Source organism: Salmo salar, chromosome ssa07 (assembly GCF_905237065.1).
Source record: "Salmo salar chromosome ssa07, Ssal_v3.1, whole genome shotgun sequence".
Lineage (NCBI taxonomy): Eukaryota > Metazoa > Chordata > Actinopteri > Salmoniformes > Salmonidae > Salmo > Salmo salar.
In genome coordinates this window covers 40,525,148-40,547,370 of record NC_059448.1, presented here as the reverse complement: position 1 = coordinate 40,547,370, position 22,223 = coordinate 40,525,148, and the positions used below count along the sequence as shown (strand labels likewise).

General features: G+C 45.1%; 1 protein-coding gene across 2 annotated transcripts in view; it reads left to right on the top strand.

Moving 5' to 3' along the window:
* Positions 1-9,960: 9,960 nt before the first annotated feature.
* Positions 9,961-22,223, top strand: part of LOC106609188 (cGMP-inhibited 3',5'-cyclic phosphodiesterase A) — an 80,589-nt gene continuing 68,326 nt past the window's right edge. The window contains exon 1 of one of the 2 annotated variants that reach the window (XM_014207699.2): positions 9,961-11,475. In XM_014207699.2, coding sequence (XP_014063174.1) covers positions 10,555-11,475 — 921 coding nt within the window. In that variant the 5' untranslated portion in view covers positions 9,961-10,554. The remainder of the gene's footprint in view (positions 11,476-22,223) is intronic. The other variant, XM_014207700.2, reaches the window with a different exon arrangement.

The following is a 22,223-nucleotide window of genomic DNA, read 5'->3' as shown; positions in this document are numbered from 1 at the left end:
AGACTTTTTGTTTTCTTTTGTTCTACTGTATTATTGACTGTATGTTTTGTTAATTCCATGTGTAACTCTGTGTTGTTGTATGTGTCGAATTGCTATGCTTTATCTTGGCCAGGTCGCAGTTGCAAATGAGAACTTGTTCTCAACTAGCCTACCTGGTTAAATAAAGGTGAAATAAATAAAAAATACACATAACGTTAGCTAGTGGGCCAGCCAGCTAATGTTAGCTAGCTAACAGTACACTTTAACTTGACATTAGGTTTATGCAGTTTTACTATGCGATACGTTAAAAAAAGTAGTGTTCGACACGATTACCTAAACATACTGACTAGCTCCAATAGACTGATGCGTGCTATATGGTAGACCAATCCAAACTCATCTCTCGGCATGTCCAGCCCACTCATTATCTCAGCCAATCATGGCTAGCGGGAAGGTTTCTAAATTTTTCTGTGGCTAAATCAACTAGGCTCGTAATTTAACAATTGTATTCCTATTTACAGATGGCATACAAGTTTGATATTAAGGTACATGAAAGTTCACATGTTCGAAAAGGTATTTCTGCCCCCAAAAAACGCATTTTGATAAAAAAATATTGTTTATGTTCAAACAGCTCTCCTGTGAAGTCGTGACTTATGACATACGCCTAGTTTCCTGATTGGGGTCACATATTATGGCAAAAACAGCTCAAATAAGCAAAGAGGAATGACGGTCCATTACTTTAAGACATGAATACGGAAAATGTCAAAAGCTTTTAAAGTTTCTTCAAGTGCAGTCGCAAAAACCGTCAAGCGCTATGATGAAACTGTCTCTCATGAGGACCGCCACAGGAAAGGAAGACCTAGAGTTACCTCTGCTGCAGTTACCTCTGCTGCAGAGGATAAGTTCATTTGAGTTAAGACTCAGAAATTGCAGCCCAAATAGATTCTTCATAGAGTTCAAGTAACAGACATCTGAAACTTCAAATGTTCAAAGGAGACTGCGTGAATCAGGCCTTCATGGTCGAAATGCTGCAAAGAAACCACTACTAAAGGACACCAATAAGAAGAGACTTGCTTGGGCCAAGAAACACGAGCAATGGACATTAGACCGGAGAAAATCTGTCCTTTTGGTCTGATGAGTCAAAATGTGAGATATTTGGTTCCAACCGCTGTGTCTTTGTGAGACGCAGTGTAGGTGAACGGATGATCTCCACATGTGTGGTTCCCACCATGAAGCATGGAGGAGGAGGTGTGATGGTGCTTTGCTTGTGACACTGTTGGTAATTTATTTCAAATTCAAGGCACACTTAACCAGCATGTCTACCACAGCATTCTGCAGCAATACAGCATCCCATCTGGTTCGCGCTTAGTGGGACTATCATTTGTATTTCAACAGGACGTTGACCCAACACACCTCCCAGGCTGTATAAGGGCTATTTGACCAAGAAGGAGAGTGATGGAGTGCTGCATCAGATAACCTGGCCTCCACAATCACCCGACCTCAACCCACTTGAGATGGTTTGGTATGAGTTGGACAGAGTGAAGGAAAAGCAGCAGTTAGTCTTGTCCCATCGCTGCAACTCCCGTACGGATTCGCGAGAGGCCGAGGTCGAGAGCCATGCGTCCTCCGAAACACGATCCCGTCAAGCCACACTGCTTTTTGACATACTGCTCGCTTAACTCGGAAGTCAGCCGCACCAATGTGTCAGAGGAAACACCATACAGCTGGCAACCGAAGTCAGTGTGCATGCGCCCGGCCGCCACAAGGAGTCGCTAGTGCGCAATGGGACAAGGATATCCCAGCCGGCCAAACTTTCCCCGAACTCGGAAGACATTGGGCCAATTGTGCCCACTGTGACGCAGCGCCTTAGATTGCTGCGCCACCCGGGAGGCCCAGGAGAAAGGTTACATGGTCCAGCAGAGGCAGACAGGGCCGTCCTGCTAAGGTTACAGAGATTGGTCCTACAATGCAATACATTGACTTTGTGTAGTAATAACATTGTAATAATGTAATATGGTGTTACCATCCAGTCAACTCTTTGGGTCAGTTTGAAATGGATTTGGTCCTACTGTGAAATGGAATTGGTCCTATTTGTGTTGATTGCTAACTATTGTGTCTCGTTAACAGGAACGCTGCACCCTTTAAAAGGGGGTCTGCCCTCAGCACCGCTGAGCAAAGCACGGCTAGACAGAGAGGAGAGGTGCTGCACGCCAACCAGCCATCTTTATTATAACATTGTAATACCTATGTAAGTACAGTGTGTTTACAGTGTAGGTATACATAACAAGACTGTCTATGAACCACAAACAGATTATACTGGACTCACTAAATATACAGTAGCCCTTATCCAGCTATCCAGTTAGCTAAACACTCAGTCAAATAACTGGGAAGCAGGGTGCTGTTTTGGAAGTTTACTTGAATCACAGTGTGAAAATGCAACAAACATAAAAGTACATGTTTTCAGTTACAGTAGTATAGAGCATAGAATGTCTTCCACAATAACTGCACTAAATGTATGAAATAAGGAATAAGAGTACTCAATCTAGAGCCAAATATAAAATAAAGTTACTAGAATGCAACTGTATGCTTGATATTACTCAACTAGGTATCCCTAGGGAGAAATAGCATTGAAGCTAATGCAAAGTAGCTAACTCAATTATTCATCTTTTACAGAAACATGAAAATGATATGTGATGAACATTTATCTTGGGTTAATAAACAAATGTACTTACAGACATTGCGTCATACAAAGCTTATAAAGAAGGATGTTGAAGGATTGCAACTACTCTGTCACACCTGCACATCTTACACATTGCTTCATTTCTGAAACTGCTTCCTGTCACATGACACAAACAGGTCAATTCTAGACTGCTGAACTTAAACTGCCACTAGGGGGTGGTAAACAACTAACAGGTCCAGAACTCCCCGCCTGGGCTTTAACGATCCCACATAAACCTAACTCTGACCACTGGGGTCTTCCGAAGAAAGAAGGAGAACCACTTCGGAAATAGGCAGAGAGAAGACCTTCATAGTTCCCTCCTTGACAATTCTCACGTTGACTTTCCTCAACCATCCCATCCCGGCTGGGAAGGGTCTTCACAACGATGGCCATAGGCCATTCATTTCTTTTAGCCTGACTATCTTTCATTAAGACAACATCCCCTTCTTTAAGATCTGGCCTCTTAAAATGTAAAAAAAAAAGTAAAATGTTGTCCTGCCACTTGCGTCGGTTCTGCAGCGTGCAGAGATACTTCTTCCGCCACTTGTTCCAAAAGTTGTCTGTTAGACTTTGTACCTGCTTCCACTCTTGCTTGTTGAGTTCTACTTCCCCAAACTTGCCTGGAGGAGGGGGGATGTCAGTCTTCTGGGTCAAGAGCATAGCTGGAGTGAGGATGAGGGGTGATTCCGGTTCTGAAGATACTGGGATGAGAGGCCTGGCATTCATCACAGCAGTGACCTCAGCCATCAGTGTTGTCAGGACTGTTGCCACTCCCATGCACCACCCATATGGGATGAGTGAGGTGGGTTGAACACCCAGGTACATTTCTGTTCTTGGAGATACCTCTCCACGCTCTCTGAACTGGAGCTTGATCTATCCATCCTCAGGTCTCGGCAAGCCCCAACAAAGTTTGTACCACAATCTGAACGTATCTGCTTTGCTATGCCTCTGATTGAGAATAATCTTCTCAGGGCGTTTATGAAGCTGGAAGCACTTAGTGATTCAAGTACTTCTATGAGTACATGCACGAGAACATCACTGCCCACCATTTGCTATTGGCGCGTCCTCCTCTGGTGCGGCCGCAAAAACGTCCGCGCCTACGTAGGTGAAAGTTGGTGCTACCTGTAGCCAGTCAGCTGGCAGTTCTGCCATCTGTTGGTGTTCTGTCTTCCCGCGGAGCTCCTTGCACGTGACACATTTGAAGAGCGCACCGCTGATACATCTCTTAGCTCCAGCCAACCAGAGTCCATCTGCTCGGATGGCACCTTCTGTGAAATGTCTCCCTTGATGATTCACAGCCTCATGGTGGTGACGCACAAGCAAGGTTGCCAGGTGGTGACAACCTGGAATGATGATGGGGTTGACATTATTTGTTCATAATTTAGATTGCTCAGAGTTGGAGGCCAAATCGAACAGTCTGTCACTGTCAACGATAGGATGCAGACTTTGTAGACTACCGTCGGTAGGAATACTGCGTTCTGCTGCTATGCACCTACATTCCTCTGCATAACACTCATCTTGGACACTCTTTATCAGAAGGACTTTGGCTCTTTCCAGCTCTTCTTCAGTGGGGTTCTTCAGACAGATGTGCCCTCCATGGCAGCTGCTCTCTTGTGCAGGCTGAGAGAAGGTGTGAGCTATCTGGATTAAGCGTGCTACTGTCCTTATGAGACTGTTCCACTTGGAAAACCGCTCAACGTTTTTGGAGCTCAGCAGGTTCTTGGAGACTTGAGTGACATTAGTAGTCACTTGTGGCCATATCTCAGAGTTGCAAGCAGAGTTGATAAGGTCAAACAATTCTAGAGATTTGGAGGAGTGCAGCGCTGGATTCTGAAGAAAGGCTGGTCCAGACAGCCATGTCATGTTGCTGAGGAGGGCTACTGTTATGGATCTAGACCCATGGTCAGCTGGGTTGAGATCTGTGGGAACATACCTCCATTGGTCTGGGGACGTGGATTGCCGCATATGCTGAACTCTGTTGCTCACGTAGATGTAGAACCACCTTGTTCGGTTGTGGATGTACCCAAGCACCACTTTGCTGTCCGAATAGTATGTGATGCTGTCAAACTTCAGATCCATGTCCTCAACTATCAACTCTGCGATCTCGACTGCCAGCACGGTTGTGCATAGTTCCAGTCTGGGGATAGTGAGTTCTGGCTGGGGAGCCAGCTTGGCCTTTCCAAAAACAAAGCCGACTTCACTTTTTCCATTTTGAGTGGTGACCTTCAGGTAAGCTACGATAGCTTTCACCGATGCATCTGCGAAGACACAAAGTTCCTTGAGCTGAGCATTAGAGGTAGAGGAAAACGTGTAGGTGCAAGGTATTTGGAGCACCTTTTAGTCTTGAAGTGAATCTCTCCCTTTGTTCCACTTCTCTTCCATGTCTGCGGGAAGGGGTGAATTCAAATCTTCCGCTCCCATAGAGAGCTCTCTGAGGAGTAGCCTGCCTTGTATGGTGACAGGGGCAAGGAAGCCAAGTGGATCATATAGACTATTGACCATAGAGAGCACTCCCCTGCGTGTGAATGGCTTCTTGCCGTCTACGGCTTGGAATGTGAATGTGTCTGCCGTAATGTTCCAAGACGCTCCTAGACTGTGCTGTAGGGGGAGATCATCAGTGAAGAGGTTTAGATCCTTAATGTCCTTGGCCTGGTCGTCAGGGGGAAATGCATCCATCACCACAGAACTGTTGGAGACAATTTTGTGTAGCCTGAGGTTGGATAGCGCAAGCATTTCCTGTGCTCGACTGAGGACACTGATGGCCTGTGTTTCAGTAGCAAATTACTTTAGTGCATCTCACATCGTGGAACCTTCTCACATCGCGGCCAAAGTCATCCTCTTCTTCCTTGGCAGCCCTCCTTAGGCCGTATATGGCGACAGCAGGGGACGGGCTATTGCCGAAGACATGAACACGCATTCTGTAGTCCACAATGTCACTGCTGGTGTCATTGTTGTGATACCACAGGAAGTGAAGGAAGTCTATGATCCTCTCTTTCCTGAACCTCATGAGTACCCCCAGCAGGCTGTTGTTGAGATCAGGGCCTGTGAGGAGTACATCATTGAGGGAGACTCCTTCAAATGGTGCACTTGAGTCGAACACCACAAGGATCTGGTCTGGCTGTTTAGGGTGAGAGACTCCAAACAAAGGGAGGTACCAGCATTCTTGACCTTCCTGAAGTGGTGGCGCTACCTCTGCATGGTCGTTGATGAGCATTTTCTGCATGAACTCTAGGAAGTTCTCCTTCATCTGAGGCCGCTTTGCTAGAGTACGACGGAGTGAGGTGAGACGACTGTAAGCGTACTCCCTATTGATAACAAGCCGTAGTCTGGGTGTCTGGAACGGCAAGGGCGCGACCCAATTGTTGGAGCTGGCGGGCAGACCTCGTAGACCATGATCTGAAGGAAAATCGAAGGTGGATCGAAGGTGCAAGTTTGTGATCGCTAGTGGTGCGACAGAAGATTGACCGACCCAGGTTCTCTCCAGTAAGTGTCAGTGAGTTGTCTTGCAGGTTTGGCTCGTCGAGGATCTGCTGCTGTGCTCCATAACTGAGCTTCTCTTTCACCCTAACCTGACTATTGCATGAGCTGAGGCAGGTTGGATGACCATTTTCCAAGATGGATGTCTTGAACGAGCTCACCTGAGATGGTTTGTGGGCACCTCTGAGACACACGTCCCCGACGACAACCCAACCTAGATCTAGCTTCTGGGCGAATGGAGCGTTGTCTGGACCGTTTATTTGGTTCCTGACTTTATGTACTCTCAAGACATCTCTGCCTAAGAGAAGTAAAATGTAGAAGTATGTATGCATCAGGATCCAGAGGTGGGATCTCGTCTGCGATGCGTTTCAGGTGACTGTGGTGGTGAGCTGCAGTTGGAGTGGGAATTTCTGAGCAGTTGTTAGGGACTTGGTTACATTCGATGAGTGTGGAAAGGCAGAGACTCATCTTCTCATTGACTGACTCCACAACGTAACCACGGGCCCTCCTGCAGGCTGTCTCTGTGAGTCCTGCACACATCTTGAGTGTGTATGGTGAAGAACTACCTTTGACCTTGAAGATGTCGAAGAACTCTGATCTTGCTAGAGACCGATTGCTTTGTTCATCCAGTATAGCGTACATCCTTTTGGATTTTTCACGACGTCCTTTGGGGAACAAATTAACAAGGCATATCTTGGAGCATGCTCTCGCGCTCATTCCTTCTCCACATACCTCCGTACACTTAATGTTACCTCCTGATTGGCCGGTTCCTCTTCCTCCCCGCCATACTCTGAAGAGGAAGGGGATGAGCTTAACTTCCATGGAGCTGGGCCGGGATGGAGTGCCTTCTCAAACTTAATGTCTATCTCACTCTTCGCATACGCTGCTCTGGCTTGGGCTGCTTCTGCTTTGGCGATGACTACACAAGCCCTTGAACTGGCTGACGACCTCGAACTGACTGATTGATTTGTAAGAGCGAGAACTTAGACTGTGCATCAAATGCTCCATGTTTGTCTTTAATGTTTTCGTCTTGCTGCGTAGCATTTTCCTTACTACTTTCTGCCATGATGATGTGAGGTAATTGTGGCACGTAGGGTGAAGATTTAAACTGGCGATGTCATGATGGCTTGCTCTGCACCGAGATGACAGACCGCTGACTCTTTAATCCTTGTTGCTCCACGTGGAGGTTCCTCTCTTATGGGTTTTACAGAAACATGAAAATTCTATGTGATAAACGTTTTTGTTGTGTTAATTACAAATGTACGTCATACAAAGCTTATAAAGAAGGATGTTGAAGGATTGTAACTACTCTGTCACGCTTGCACATCTTACACATTGCTTCACTTCTGAAAGTGCTTCCTGTCACATGACACCAACAGGTCAATTCTAGACTGCTGAACTTAAACTGTCACTAGGGGGTGCTAAACAACTAACAGGTCCAGAACACAGATGATTTCAGCCTTTGTGGTAGGGCTCCGGTGTAACACTCATAAAACTAGGCGACCGAAACACAAAATGTACAGAGGTCTGTCTGTGTGTGCACACCTCCTTGTATGTTCTGATCTGGAGTCAGTCACATGTTTATTTTAGCTTGGGTATATTAGCAGTGGTCTCTGTTTGACACATCACACTCTCTTCATCTTCAACTGCTCAGAGCTGTTTGCTTTGAGAAATGGTCCTTGCCATGTGAGATCCATCAGCCCAGGCCTATTCCTGTCTTTTGTCCAATAAACATGTTAAGGTTAAGTTGGAGAGCAGGGCTTTCATATTTAAACGTATTTTAGTGTTTTTGTATAACACCTGAGTGCCAATGTACAATGTTGCCTCTGAAGCTAAGCAGGGTTGGTCCTGGTCGGGCCCTGGATTGGAGACCATATGCTGCTGGAAGTGGTGTTGGAGGACCAGTAAAAGGCACTCTTTCCTCTGGTCTACAAAAATATTCCAATGCCCCAGTGCAAGGATTGGGAACATTGCCCTGTGTAGGGTGCCGTCTTACGAATGGGGCGTTAAACGGGTGACCTGACTATCAGTGGTCACTAAAGATCAAATCAAATCAAACTCTATTTGTCACATGCGCCGAATACAAGTTTAAACCTTACTATGAAATGCTTACTTACAAGCCCTTAACCAACAGTGCAGTTCAAGATGCGTTAAGAAAATATTGACCAAATAAACTGAAGTAAAAAATACTAAAAGTAACACAATAAAATAACAATAACGAGGCTATACACAGGGGGAACGGGTACCGAATCAGTGTGCGAAGGTACAGGTTAGTTGAGGTAATTTGTACATGTAGGTAGGGGTGAAGTGACTATGCGCAGATAATAAACAGCGAGTAGCAGCAGCGTACAAAACAAATAGAGAGGAGGGGGGGTGTCGATGTAAATAGTCCAGTGGCCATTTGATTAATTGTTCAGCAGTCTTATGGCTTGGGGGTAGAAGCTGTTAAGGAGCCTTTTGGTCCTAGACTTGGTGCTCCAGTACCGCTTGCCGTGCGGTAGCAGAGAAAACAGTCTATGACTTGGGTGACTGGAGTCTCTGACAATTTTATGGGCTTTCCTCTGACACCGCCTATTTATATAGGTCCTGGATGGCAGGAAGCTTGGCACCAGTGATGTACTGGGCCATACACACTACCCTCTGTAGTGCCTTACGGTCAGATGCCAAGCAGTTGCCATACCAGGCGGTGATGCAACTGGTCAGGATGCTCTCGTTGGTGCAGCTGTAGAACTTTTTTAGGATCTGGGGACCCATGCCAAATCGTCTCCTGAGGGGGAATAGGTTTTGTCGTGCCCTCTTCACGACTGTATTGGTGTGTTTGGACCAGATGACCTGGCACTTAGGGGGTGTTAACCCTGGTGCCCTGGATAAATTCCCAATCTGGCCCTCATACCATCATGGCCACCTAATCATCCCCAGTTTCCAATTGGCTCATTCATCTCTCTTTCTCTCCCCTGTAACTATTCCCCAGGTTGTTGCTATAAATGAGAATGTGTTCTCAGTCAATTTACCTGTTAAAATAAGGGTTAAATAAAAAGTACATGTAAGGTCAAGCATTAAAAAGCTACAATGTGACAACACATAGCTGGTAGGGAGGGAGGTTGGATGTGTGACTGCTACCTGCGGCATACTGTAAACACAATCTGAAACGCCTTCCTCTCTGAATACATATCCTCTCTGAATCGAACTTGGGTCCCAAATGCCACAGATTCCCTATGTAAAGCACTACTTTTCACTATATAGGGAATAGGGTGCCATTCTTCCCACAACACAAACCGTCAGATCCAGTCTTACATCATGTGAATTGTCCTTCAGTTGCACCTGCCTGGACTCCTCTTTCATGAAAATAGATTTATTTGGATATACCCTAAAATCAATTACTATGATAAGATCATAAAAAGTGAAAGATAGCCTAATGGTTACCCTCTGAAGTGAATTGCTTTCATAAAATACGCTATGAGAGAAGAGGTGTAAGTTGAGCTCATATTTTCAGGATATGGATTGGATGACGTGGCCCATGATGCAAGTGAGTTTAATATGCATTATCTCACGAGCCATTTTCGACTATCATGACATCATGGTATTTATTTCCAGCATAGCCTACAGAAAATGTTATAATTGATGTTTGTGGAAATAGGCCTAATTCTATTGCATTCATTATCATAATTATAATAAATTCCATCACCATCATCATTGATTTGTTTTGTGACGCCTCTCGAGCCACCGGACCAAGCCGGTGCTCTATTTCATCTCCTTTTAAAAAATAAAAAACGTCAGGAAATCTCTATGTAAACATGGTTTACGTCCGGGCAGCATTATGCCACGCTTCGGCAAACTCCGCTGCTGTTTCTTCAAGAGGAGAGTAGTAGCCTAGCCTATGAAGAGCAGAAGAAACGTGAGGGATAAATAATACGGAGAGAGAGGAACAGACGGAGCGGCACAAAGGAGAGAGAATAGTGTTGTGCGGGAGGGCGAGATAGAAGGAGATGAGACGAGATGCAGGCAGTGGCCTAGATGTGCGAATCGCCAAGAGTTGCTCTTTCTGGTTCACTGGATGGAGGCTGCTCTCGCGCAGGGAGGACAATAGAAATATGGGGATGTTTTACGTGGTTTGTTGAAGGCTAAACAGTGAAACGTTACTTTTTCCAGTACGTGTTTTCGTTCATTCGTGTTCTGTGTTTTTATGTGGCCTACTTTATGTGTGTTTTGGGGAGAAATGGGTCAATAATTTCGAAGCGCGCAAGCAGTAGCGCACAGCCCCACACACTGCCGCGCGTTATGGCTCCCTCTGTCAAACATGGTGTATGAAAATGCACTGAACCTTTCACATTTACACACTGCGAATATATAGTTCACGCCGCTTCCTTCGTCCCCCCTGTGTGATGACGATGGAAGTGGAAGCTGACAGCGGCAGACGTATATCAAGGAGCGCTCATGAGAAATGCCCGCGGGCGGTGGAGCGCAACGGCTATGTGAAAACATGTGTCACCCCTCTGTATCAGGACGCGGGCTGCCAGTCGTGGCTGAGACTTGCAGATATATGGAGTTCCCTAAGACTGTCGTCCGCGGTGTGTGTGGGCTCTGTCTCGGTTATTCTTGCTTTGCTGGTCAGATTGGTGGACTGGGACGTGGAGCAGCAGAGTTGCAGCAGTAACAGCAAGAATAACGGCGAGTCTGGATCTCTAGTTTATTTCGTGGCGACCTGTGTGGTGGAACTGTTGTTGAACGTTTGGTACCTGGTGTCCCCCGTCTTCACTCTCGTATGTGCCTTCTTCTGGGTTGGCTTGTACCTGATCCGCTGCGGGGTGCTGATCCGGACCGCCGTGTTTCTGTTGGCAGTGTGTCACTTCGGGGAAGCCGCGGCGCAGTCTCTCCTGTACGGTGCGGAGGACCAGTTGTTGTCGTTCACCGCCACCGTGGTGGTTCTATCCTGTCTAGCCGTCGGAGCGCTGATGGTGGTCAGACTCGGACAGGGGGTTTCCGTCATCGTCTTCATCAGTATCATCAGAACTGTGTCTCTCATCTCCCTCAACAAGATCCGGGCCAGCTGGAGACCCTACCTGGCGTACCTGGTAGGAGTGCTGGGGGTCCTGCTAGCGAGGTATGCTGACCGGCTCCTGACGGGCTCAGTGCCACTCGGGGCGGGTTGTAGCTACGTGACAGCGGGGAAGGAAGAGAATATCATTCCCGTGTTTAAAAGGCGACGAAGGTCCAGTTCAGTGGTCTCTTCAGACATGGCGCACAGTCACAGCAACAGCAAGTCCCACCGAAGGACCTCACTCCCATGCCTTCCACGGGAACAGGTAAAAGCTTAGCTATAATTTGAATGTTTGTCTTTTTTTCGTTTGGGTTAGAGCAAGGGAATGACACAAAAATGTGCACACAATTTATGCATTGTGCCCGAATGTATTATTATTATGATTATGACTAGTATTGTTATTATTATTCGTCATATTTTTATTACATTAGAGGGTCCTTTGAATTACTTTGCGGGATGCCTCAAAGCTTAGCTTCTTCTCTGACACATATTCCTATAGGCTACTCTGAATATAGAACACGTGTGTAAACTTGTGCTGATTCTATCATGAGCACTTTATCTACGCTATTAAAGGTGAAATACTCTTCGCATACACGTTCTAACCCTGGCTGCCTTTTTCTGTTCTATTTTAAAGTTGGCCATTGTTCAAATTGCAAGTATGTGTTTGTGCTTTTGATAAACAACTGTATGCCACTGTCCAGTGGTCCGTATAGTGTATATGTTGTGTGTCCAGTCCGTCCATCTAGCGAAGGATTGCTTTGTCCTTCAGGTAGTAAGTCATGCCAGGGCGGGTCACCTGAGACAGAGTCAGGGCTGATAACCAGCCCTCAAACCCGGCCTTTTGTTTGACCTGGCCCGGGCGGCTCTGGCTCGGAGGAATAGCTTTCACGTCAGCTCACACCAATTTTAAAAGGTTATCAGTAGTTAGAGACTGATATCAAACACATTTCTGCATCGTTTACTGTAATTCACGTGTTTTTATACGGTGGTTACCAGGAAACGCGTTCGACAGACCGGCGTGAATGTGGTTTATATGAATAAGAAATTAATCTTAAATGTGAAGGTACACATTCTAGAGTATCTTTTTATTGTATTCAAGTGCATTTACTGACCTTGCCTATTGTTTTATTCGGCCTCGTGCTTTGTTTATTTTATGTCTCAGGATACTGTGTATCCTCAGAAGGGTTTCCTGTCTTCAAGAACAGATTTTGTGCAACGCTGGACTTTTTTTTATACTACCTGAAATCTTCTCTCATCATTGAATTGCAATCTAAAGTTAGTACAGCTGCTATATTTGAAATGCAGATGTACAGGTTTTGTGCATGGGACTCCCCAAGTATACAGCCTTTATAAGCTGTACAACAGAGAAGACATGCTGTTCTGCTGTTCTGCAACGTTTTTTTTTTAAATCCTCCTCAGCATGTATGATGTGAATGAACACATATGAAGCTGAGGTACTCTAGTATGTCAACCAGACCTGTGGGTGGTGTTCATAATGCATCATCTCAACTGTGATTTCTACAACAAAGTGAATCGACAACGACTGATCTCATAAATGTTCGATTTGCTGTCCCTGATCTTCAAGGGTAAACTTTCACCACAGCTCTACCTCCTCCACACCTTCTCAGCAGTTCCTACTGTGTTGCCTCCCATTGACGTTACGCCCTCGGGTGATAGTTTCGAATAAAACCAAAATAAAAAGGTATCCAAGTTGAGATGATATCCAAGCAGACGTTTTGTGTTGGCAGAAGGCATGTTCCGCTATTTTAAAGACGAGATACCGGACACTCTCGAAAAGGTTTCACATGTATTTGTCCCAGAGGGAAATTGGTTTTGCAGCAAAGGAGCATAAAAAAACAACATTGAACATATAAAATCCACATGGATATCCACAAGGATATTGTACTTTGTACTCTGGATGAGCACGCTGTCCAAAGTCTTAAATATAATGACTTATTTTTAAGTAAGAGGCCCTAGCTGGCCCATAGCTTCATACGGATGTTTATTGCAAAGGATTTAGGCCATGTGTTTTGGTGTTGACTGCTGAGTGACTTTGGGCACATCCCTTTTGAACTGTACAGCGATGGGTCATCTGTTAGCGATGGGTCATCTGATCGAATCGTGTTCAATGATGCTGACCAACCTCACTAACAACACACAACGACACGAGGTCTGACAAATTGGCCCCCCTCTCTCAGAGGACTTGGTTTCGGGAGCTTTGATACTCAAGAGGCCTTGCGATTGGTCAGGGTGAGTGCTGTGCGGAGCGGCAGGCCAGGCAGCGTGTCCTGTCCTCCACAGGCGTCTCCTTGAAGTGAGTTGCGTAAGCCTCTTGAGAGAGAGAAGGCTAGCTACACCAGGAGAGGCTCACTGGCTTGATCAAAACAAGTCTGTCTGAAAAACAGGGCCTGGTCGCCGGTCACCAGGGTCACTGTATGTGCTGTACAGTATAGGAAATTATCAAATGTCACCTATGATGGTAGGACATTATTCTGTATTCTCTATAGTGAATGGCATTTTAGTGCAATGGAAATTGATTGAGGGTATAATTTGAGAAGCAGCCTTATGTTTTTTCCCAAGGGTTAAAAAAACCTGTGTGTGTGTGTGTGTGTGTGTGTGTGTGTGTGTGCGCGCAGCTCTCCTCTGGGTGCAGTTCTCGCTCAACTCAGAGAAGCATAGATTTTCATAAACCTGTCCTCCTGCAGTATTTATGAGCCAGCCTCCTCTGACTGCCTGCCAGAATGTGTTCTTGCTTTACATTGCAGCATCAAACAGCTCCTAGAAGTCCTCCACTGCTACTTCGAACTCTCCTGTCGCCATTGTTTTGCTCAATGTAGCCATAATGTCACGTTTACGATGCGTTTATCGATGTGTAAGGTAGGCTTTATGAACATTCAGTTCTTAGTAACTCATTACCATCTGTATAATATAGAATGTATAGTTTGAGGAAGACATTGTCATGTCAGATGAAACCGTTTCAGATAGATTACTGGTTCATAAATAGTATTTTAATGAATTCTGGGGGATTTCTTAGAACGTTAGAGCACTTCTAATGACATAGCATGATATAAATCTCCTTTTAGACTGAGTGCATGCAGAGACAGTGTGAGTAGCTCTGTGGTAGCGCTGCAGTGGACGAGCTAGCTGCAAAAAATGTTTGTGTTTTAGCAGAGGCTTCTAGAGGGATATGATTCGAGGAAATAGCCTTTTCTAGTGAGTTCGGGGCAGATTCAATCCAAACTTTGGCTCAGTAATAGAGAAGTTGTAAGTAGGACATTTAAAAATTCCATTTTATGAGATTAGTTTCTGCCTTGGTTCTCATTTTCATTTTACCCATCCACACACACAGAAGACTGTATATTATACAATGCCATACATTATAACAATGCTTCTGCTAAAATAGTTGAATGCTTGAAAAAGAGTTGGGGAATGGGGCTCCAACAGTCCAAACAGTTCTGAATTTTGTTCAATTTTCGAACTGTATATTACCTAATTATCAAACGTCTTAATATTTCTATGCCACAGCGAGAGAGAGAGAGAATGACAGAGAGAGAGAAGAAAGAGAGAGAGGGTGTGATTCATTTAAATTTGAAGGAGAAAAGGGTGCAGCGAGAATCTATTTGAGGGAAACACTATTCTCTCAGTGACGCACATTCATTCCCACAGAGACCCGCCACATTACGCTCTGTGCCATAGATTCCTGAATTTCTGTGCCACTGATACAAGGTTAGTAGGCTGGACTATTCTATCTGCCCTCGTAGGTTTAGACTATAGTCCCCAATAGGGCCTGGATCATGTACAGATGTACGATCTTATTTTGATCCCCCTGTTGCAGGAGAACGTTCCTGCGATGCAGGAAATGTAAAGCTTGTAATGTATTTGAGGTTTAAAAAGTCTTCTGAAATTTGTAGATCCCAATTTGAAATTCCGGACTTGATTTTCCCTTAAGAAAAATGTATCAACCCCTACAAAAATGTACATGAATTATAATCCACATAATAATTCACATTTCCTGTTGCTGCAGGATTATTTTCATGCTGTAGCAAACTGGCTCAAATTAAGATCCTACATCTGTACAAAAACAGATTAACTTAGAACCGGTTTGTACTTAACTTAGTGGCTTCTTGTGTGTGTGTCGCAGCTAGGCCGCTCACTCACCAACAAAATAAGCTTGGCCGTGCCGCGCTTGTGTGTGTGTTGAGCATATTCCTCTACATGTTGTCATAGTGAACATTCACCTGTTTTCATCTTGTCGGAAGCAGAGAGGGTGTCTTTTCTACCTGATGACTAGACATGCTGGATGTTGACTTTATTAGTCTGCCTATCCCTCTCTGTTTCATTGAGCTTGTCTGTGTGTGAATGGACAGAGGGATCTTTTACGTGCGCACACACACATGCGCACTCACTCACTCCACTCACTCACTTCACTCACACTCACTCACTCACTCACTCACTCACTCACTCACTCACTCACTCACTCACTCACTCACTCACTCACTCACTCACTCACTCACTCACACAAGCTCAGCACGGCCAACCTTATTTTGGTTGTGAGTGAGAGGGGCCTAGCTGCGACTGTGAGAGGGCGTCTGAGGAATGTGTAGCTTCAGCTGTTTGATGGGGCCGCTGGCTGCCAAACCTCATTCATTTAAAAAACACAGCGCTGCACAGCGACCCAAGTCTCAGAGAACAGCACCACCAGTACATGGTCCTGGAGAGGAAGAGAGACGGAGAGGTTAAGGTAGGGAGGTATAGAGAGATGCAGGGGAAGAAGAGAGTGGGAGGGAGAAGCAACGAGAGAGACAGGGGGAGATGCAGAGAGGGAGCGACAAAGGAAGATCTAGATTGATAGACAGAGGCAGCGGTAAAGGATAGGAGAGGTAAAGAAAGATAGACAGTGAGCAAGAGAAGAGAGCGCCGTGCCCTTTTGTCACCAGGTGTGCAGCTGTAGCACTTATGAAGACAAAAAGAATGAATTCAGGCCAGAGGTAGGTGGAGAAGGAGGGAGGAATGGAGGGCAGAGAGCAAGTGGGGAAGAGAAGGATGGGGATGGAGAGTGATGAAAGACGTGAGAGAGATGAGAGAAAGGGAGGAGGGAGAACAGTTTCCTGCCAAGTCTACCAAAGCTGTCAGTCGTAACAGGACAACAGCCTAGCTGGCCTGTGGAACCTCACCACTGTTCTTATAAACACACCACAGCGCCGCTCTGCTCACTAAAACACTAACAGACACCACACTCAAATACTAACACACACTCACTCCAAACACTAAAACATTTCTACAGTTTCTGCCGCGGCTGCCAAGGCAGTGTCTCCTATATAGACAACGCTTCTTTTCCATGTACTTGTTTTTTTCTATCCAGTACCTGAAGGTACATTAGGATTTGGGTTGTTTTCTCTTTCCATTCACTAGTGAAACATAGCAGATGCCTGTGTAGTCTCTTGTGTCGGGAGTTAGAGACCAGAGTCATCCCAAAGAGAAATTCTGCCTCCGGTTGTCACAGTCTGACTTATCCTCCTCATTAGGAGTTCATTATCAGACTCACATCAACATCACTCACATGTGAAACAGGAGGGATGGGATGTGTCTGTATGCTTGCCTGGGCAGCCGAGCGTATGCTCCATGTATATATTCATGCATGATTGTGAAGGCGCGTTTATGTGTGTGTCCACATATGTGTGCAAAATGTGTACGCATAATTGTGTACCCAAATGTGGATGTGTGTGTGCTTGTGCATCTGTGTGCGTTTTGGAGAATTTGTGTGTATGAGTGTACCAGCGAGAGAGAGAGAAAGCTCGAGCCCCAAGTCTAGCTGACTAGCTGTAGCTGTAGGGCTGCTAAGCCCACTGCTGAGAGGCAGCTTGTTTTTTTTAACCTGGACTGGCCGCTGCCCAGATCCCATCTCCCCCTCTCCTTGCTCCCTACCCCCTCCTCCTCTCTCCCCTGCTCCCCTCTCCCTGCTCCCAACTTCCTACTCCTCTCACCCTGGTCCCGGCTAGCTTCTCCTCTCTCCCCTCTCGCCTCAACGTGCTCCCCTCTCCCCATATACAGAGTGGCTACCCTGCTGGCCAGTCATATGAGCCCCTGGCCCTAGACAAGGAGCGTACTGTTACCCACTCAATGGTGTGTTTTAGTTTGAAAATATGCCCGGCAGATGGGGAGGGGGGGAAGAAAGCCAGCCTTTAACAGAAACCAGGTCTGTACATCTGTTAGTCCGTCTGAAAAAGAGTGCGAGCCAGGGAGAGCGAGGGAGAGGCTAGAAAAAAAAAGTTGAAGGATTTTGGTGCAGGGTTTGTTTTCTCCGAGTCTATTTTAATTAGAGAGAGAAGTGGGCTAAATGCTGCCGTGTAACACAGCACAGCACAATGCCATGTTCAGGAGGAGAGGCGTGGAGGAGTCTCAGTCAGAGTACGAGAAGGTGGACTGATGTATGGTCAGATTTTTTGTTGTTGAAAGGAGGACTTTATTAAAATAATTATGCAATGGGTGTTTTTCTCAGTTAATTGGAGGGAACAGACAGCTAATGTAATCAATTGTGTGAATTCTGATGAATCATAAGTGTAATGATAAAATATGATAGATTTCTCTAAATGTCTACAATAGCGTCCTGTTATAATGGCTCAAGCCCCTATATCAGCAGCATTGGAGAACTGTCCTTGAGAAGCCTTCCAGATGACTACAGTCCTCATAAACCATGGAGGAGTCCTCATAAACCCTGGAGGAGTCCTCATAAACCATGGAGGAGTCCTCATAAACCCTGGAGGAGTCCTCATAAACCATGGAGGAGTCCTCATAAACCATGGAGGAGTCCTCATAAACCCTGGAGGAGTCCTCATAAACCATGGAGGAGTCCTCATAAACCATGGAGGAGTCCTCATAAACCCTGGAGGAGTCCTCATAAACCATGGAGGAGTCCTCATAAACCCTGGAGGAGTCCTCATAAACCATGGAGGAGTCCTCATAAACCATGGAGGAGTCCTCATAAACCCTGGAGGAGTCCTCATAAACCATGGAGGAGTCCTCATAAACCATGGAGGAGTCCTCATAAACCATGGAGGAGTCCTCATAAACCCTGGAGGAGTCCTCATAAACCATGGAGGAGTCCTCATAAACCCTGGAGGAGTCCTCATAAACCATAGCTCCTGTCCACCGATCACGTCACTGTGGTTGATTACTATGGCCCAGTTGAACATGCAGCGTTATTGGGTTCGGTGTTTGAGCGATGAGTGTTTATAAATGTTCATACTGTATAACCAGGTCTTTATTGTAAAATATAATTAGTTTTCATTGGCATACCTGGTCAAATAAAGGTTTGAAAAATTGACATTGCAGATTGTTGATGCTTCGGAATAAAATCTCATACATTTCTGAATTTAGCTTTCTGTGGAACAAGAGGGTTCAAGGCTAGCCCTCTGAGTTGCCCAGTGCTTCTGAGCTGTCATCAGTCTGCTGGGCGGCAGTGTTTGCCCTGCCTGCCCCCTGCCTCCCTCCCTGCCTCCTCCAAGGCTCCACAGTGCCTGGTGCTGTGGTTGTCTATCAGGTAATTGCCAGCGTAATTGCATCACATGCAGCTGGTAGTGTTTTTCACTTCCATTACTCTCCTTGCTTGTGTAATGCTGCTTTTACGCACAACACAATGGAGACGTGCGCAATGCAGTGAATTGCACGAAGATGTCTGTTCCTGGAGCCAAAGAGAACCTGCTGCTGGGTTACACTAGGTTGGATCAGATCTTTATCCTGAGAAATGGGTCTGGGATTGGATAGGGACAGTGGGCTACTTGCCTGTTTCTGCTTAAGCCAAGAAGTTGTTGTCCACCATGCTTCACCGGAGGGATGGTGCCAGATTTCCTCCAGATGTGAGTTCATACTTGGTTTCATCAGACCAGAGAATCTTGTTTCTCATGTCCAAGTGGGCTGTCATGTGCCTTTTACTAAGGAGTGGCTTCCGTCTGGCCACTCTACCATAAAGGCCTGATTAGTGGAGTGCTCCACAGATGGTTGTCCTTCTGGAAGGTTCTCTTATCTCCACAGAGGAACTCTGGAACTCTGTCAGAGTGACCATCGGGTTCTTGGTCACCTCCCTGAACAAGGCCCTTCTCCCCCGATTGCTCAGTTTGGATGGGCGGCCAGCTCTAGGAAGTCTTGGTGGATCCAAACATCTTCCATTTAAGAATGATGGATGCCACTGTGTTCTTGGGGACCTTCAATGCTGCAGAACGTTTTTGGTACCCTTCCCCAGATCTGTGCCTCGACACAATCCTGTCTCGGAGCTCTACGGACATTTCCTTCTACCTCATGGTTTGGTTTTTGCTCTGACATGCACTGTCAACTGTGGGACCTTATATAGGCAGGTCTGTGCCTTTCCAAATCATGTCCAATCAATTGAATGTACCGCAGGTGGACTCCAATCAAGTTTTATAAACATCTCAAGGATGACAATTAATTTTAAAAAATTAAATCCATTTTAAAATAAGGCTGTAACGTAACAAAATGTGGAAAAAGGGAAGGGGTCTGAATACTTTCCGAATGCTCTGTACATGTACGGTGCCTTCAGAAAGTATTCATACCCTTTGACTTATTCCACATTTTGTTGTGTTACAGCCTGAATTCAAAATTGATTAAACATATATTTTTTCTCAACCATCTACACACAATACCCCATAATGACAAAGTGAAACATGTTTTTTGAAAGTTTTGCAAATGTATTGAAAATTTAATACAGAAATGTTGAATTCACATAATTATTCACCCCCCTCAGTATATATATGTTAGAATCACCTTTGGCAGTCATTACAGCTGTGCGTCTTTCTGGGTAAGTCTCTAAGAGCTTTGCACACCTGGATTGTACAATATTTGCACATTATTCTTTTTTAAACTCTTCAAGCTCTGTCAGGTTGTTTGTTGATCATTGCTAGACAGCCATTTTGAAGTCTTTCCATAGATTTTCAAGCCAATTTAAGTCAAAACCGTAACTAGGCCACTCAGGAATATTCAAGGTCATCTTGGTAAGCAACTCCAGTGTATATTTAGCTGTGTGTTTTAGGTTATTGTCCTGCTGATAGGGGAATTTCTCTCCCAGTGTCTGGTGGAAAGCAGACTGGACCAGGTTTTCCTCTAGGATTTTGCCTGTGCTTAGCTCTATTTAATTAATTTGATGTGTTGGGTATGCCCCAAACATAACGCTTTGTATTCAGGAAATAAAGTTAATTTCTTTGCCACATTCTTTGCAGTTTATTTTTATTTTTAATCCCATGCCCCCTTCCCCGCAGGAGGCGTTTTGCCTTTTGGTAGGCCGTCATTGTAAATAACAATTTGTTCTTAACTGACATGCCTAGTTAAATAAAGGTTAAATAAAACATTTAAATAAAATAGTGCCTTATTGCAAACAGGATGCATGTTTTGGAATATTTTTATTCTATACAGCCTTCTTTCTTTTCACTCTGTCATTTAGGTTAGTATTGTGGCGTAATTACAATGTTGTTGACCCATTCCCCATATCACAGCCATTAAACTCTGTAACTGTTTAAAAGTCACCATTGGCCTCATGGTAAAATCACTGAGCGGTTTCCTTCCTCTCTGAGTTAGGAAGGATGGCTGTATTTATTTAGTGACTGGTTGTATTGATACACCATCCAAAGTGTAATTAAAAACAGATACTTATATGTGTGGGTTACTGAGATGAGGTAGACACAGTCATATTATTGCACACAGAGTAAGTCCATGCATCTTATTATGTGACTTGTTAAGCACATTTTTACTTCTGAACTTATTTAGGCTTGCCATAACAAAGGGGTTGAATACTTAATAGACTCAAGACATTTCAGCTTTTCATTTTTTATTAATTGGTAAAACTGTCTAAAAGCATAATTCAATTTTTACGTTATAGGGTATGCCAGTGAGACAAAATCTTAATTGAATCCATTTTAAATTCAGTCTGTAACACAACAAAATGTGGAAAAAGTTAAGGGTGTGAATACTTTCTGAAGGCACTCTATGTGTTGTATGCAAGGCCTGTAATGCACAGAGTGAAGTAGAGAAAGCACTAAGACAGTGGCTGTTCACTCTGCACTATCCTACAGCCAGCCTGCCAGACCTGCTCTGTTCTGTGTTGTTGGAGAAGTAGTTATTCCCTGGTAATTTGGTGGTCATTTTGTGTACACAAGTCAAGGCATTCTGAGCACAGACGTATGCAGGGACTGAATACAGTGACTGAAGGCGCTTGAAGATGACATCATGCTGGTGAACATTAAGCCTTTTTTATTTGTTTGCTTTTATTTGCCGACACGCTGCATTTTTCAGCTTTTTCATACACTGGATACGTTTTATGAGGCCATAGGGATAAACCAGATTATATATTTCTTTTGCCAGGTTTTCAACTGGAGTAGCTATCGTTTTGGTGTGCAGGATGGGGGGGGGGTGTGTTGCATCCTCAAGTGTGTCCCAGCTGCCACACGCGCACACACAAACACAAACCTCCACCCCCCATTAATTACTTCCAGAAGGCCTAATGGGTTTCAGAGCAGGGAGAGTTGCTTTAAAACCCAGGCCAGATCAATGCTCTGTAATAACAATTGTGTGTGTGTGTGTGTGTGTGTGTGTGTGTGTGTGTGTGTGTGTGTGTGTGTGTGTGTGTGTGTGTGTGTGTGTGTGTGTGTGTGTGTGTGTGTGTGTGTGTGTGTGTGTGTGTGTGTGTGTGTGTGTGTGTGTGAGAGAGAGATGGCTGACTGGCGGCTCGTTACCTCACAACTGCTGGGGTGATGACGCTGTGCAGAATTTGCTTAAAAAATGCAAAATAACACAAACTTGGGACAACACAGCATGTGTATATCACAGAGTGTGTGTGTGACATTTGTGTGTATCACAAGTGTGTTACGTGTGACAGAGGGAGCTTGCGAGTCCGGCTAGGGGTGTGAAAAGGAAAGTGGGAATGTGACATTTTGTGAAGGGAGGTGTCACTGTTCCAAGTCCCTGAGCTGGAGAGATCCCCTGAACCTTATCCTACTCCTCTTTCTC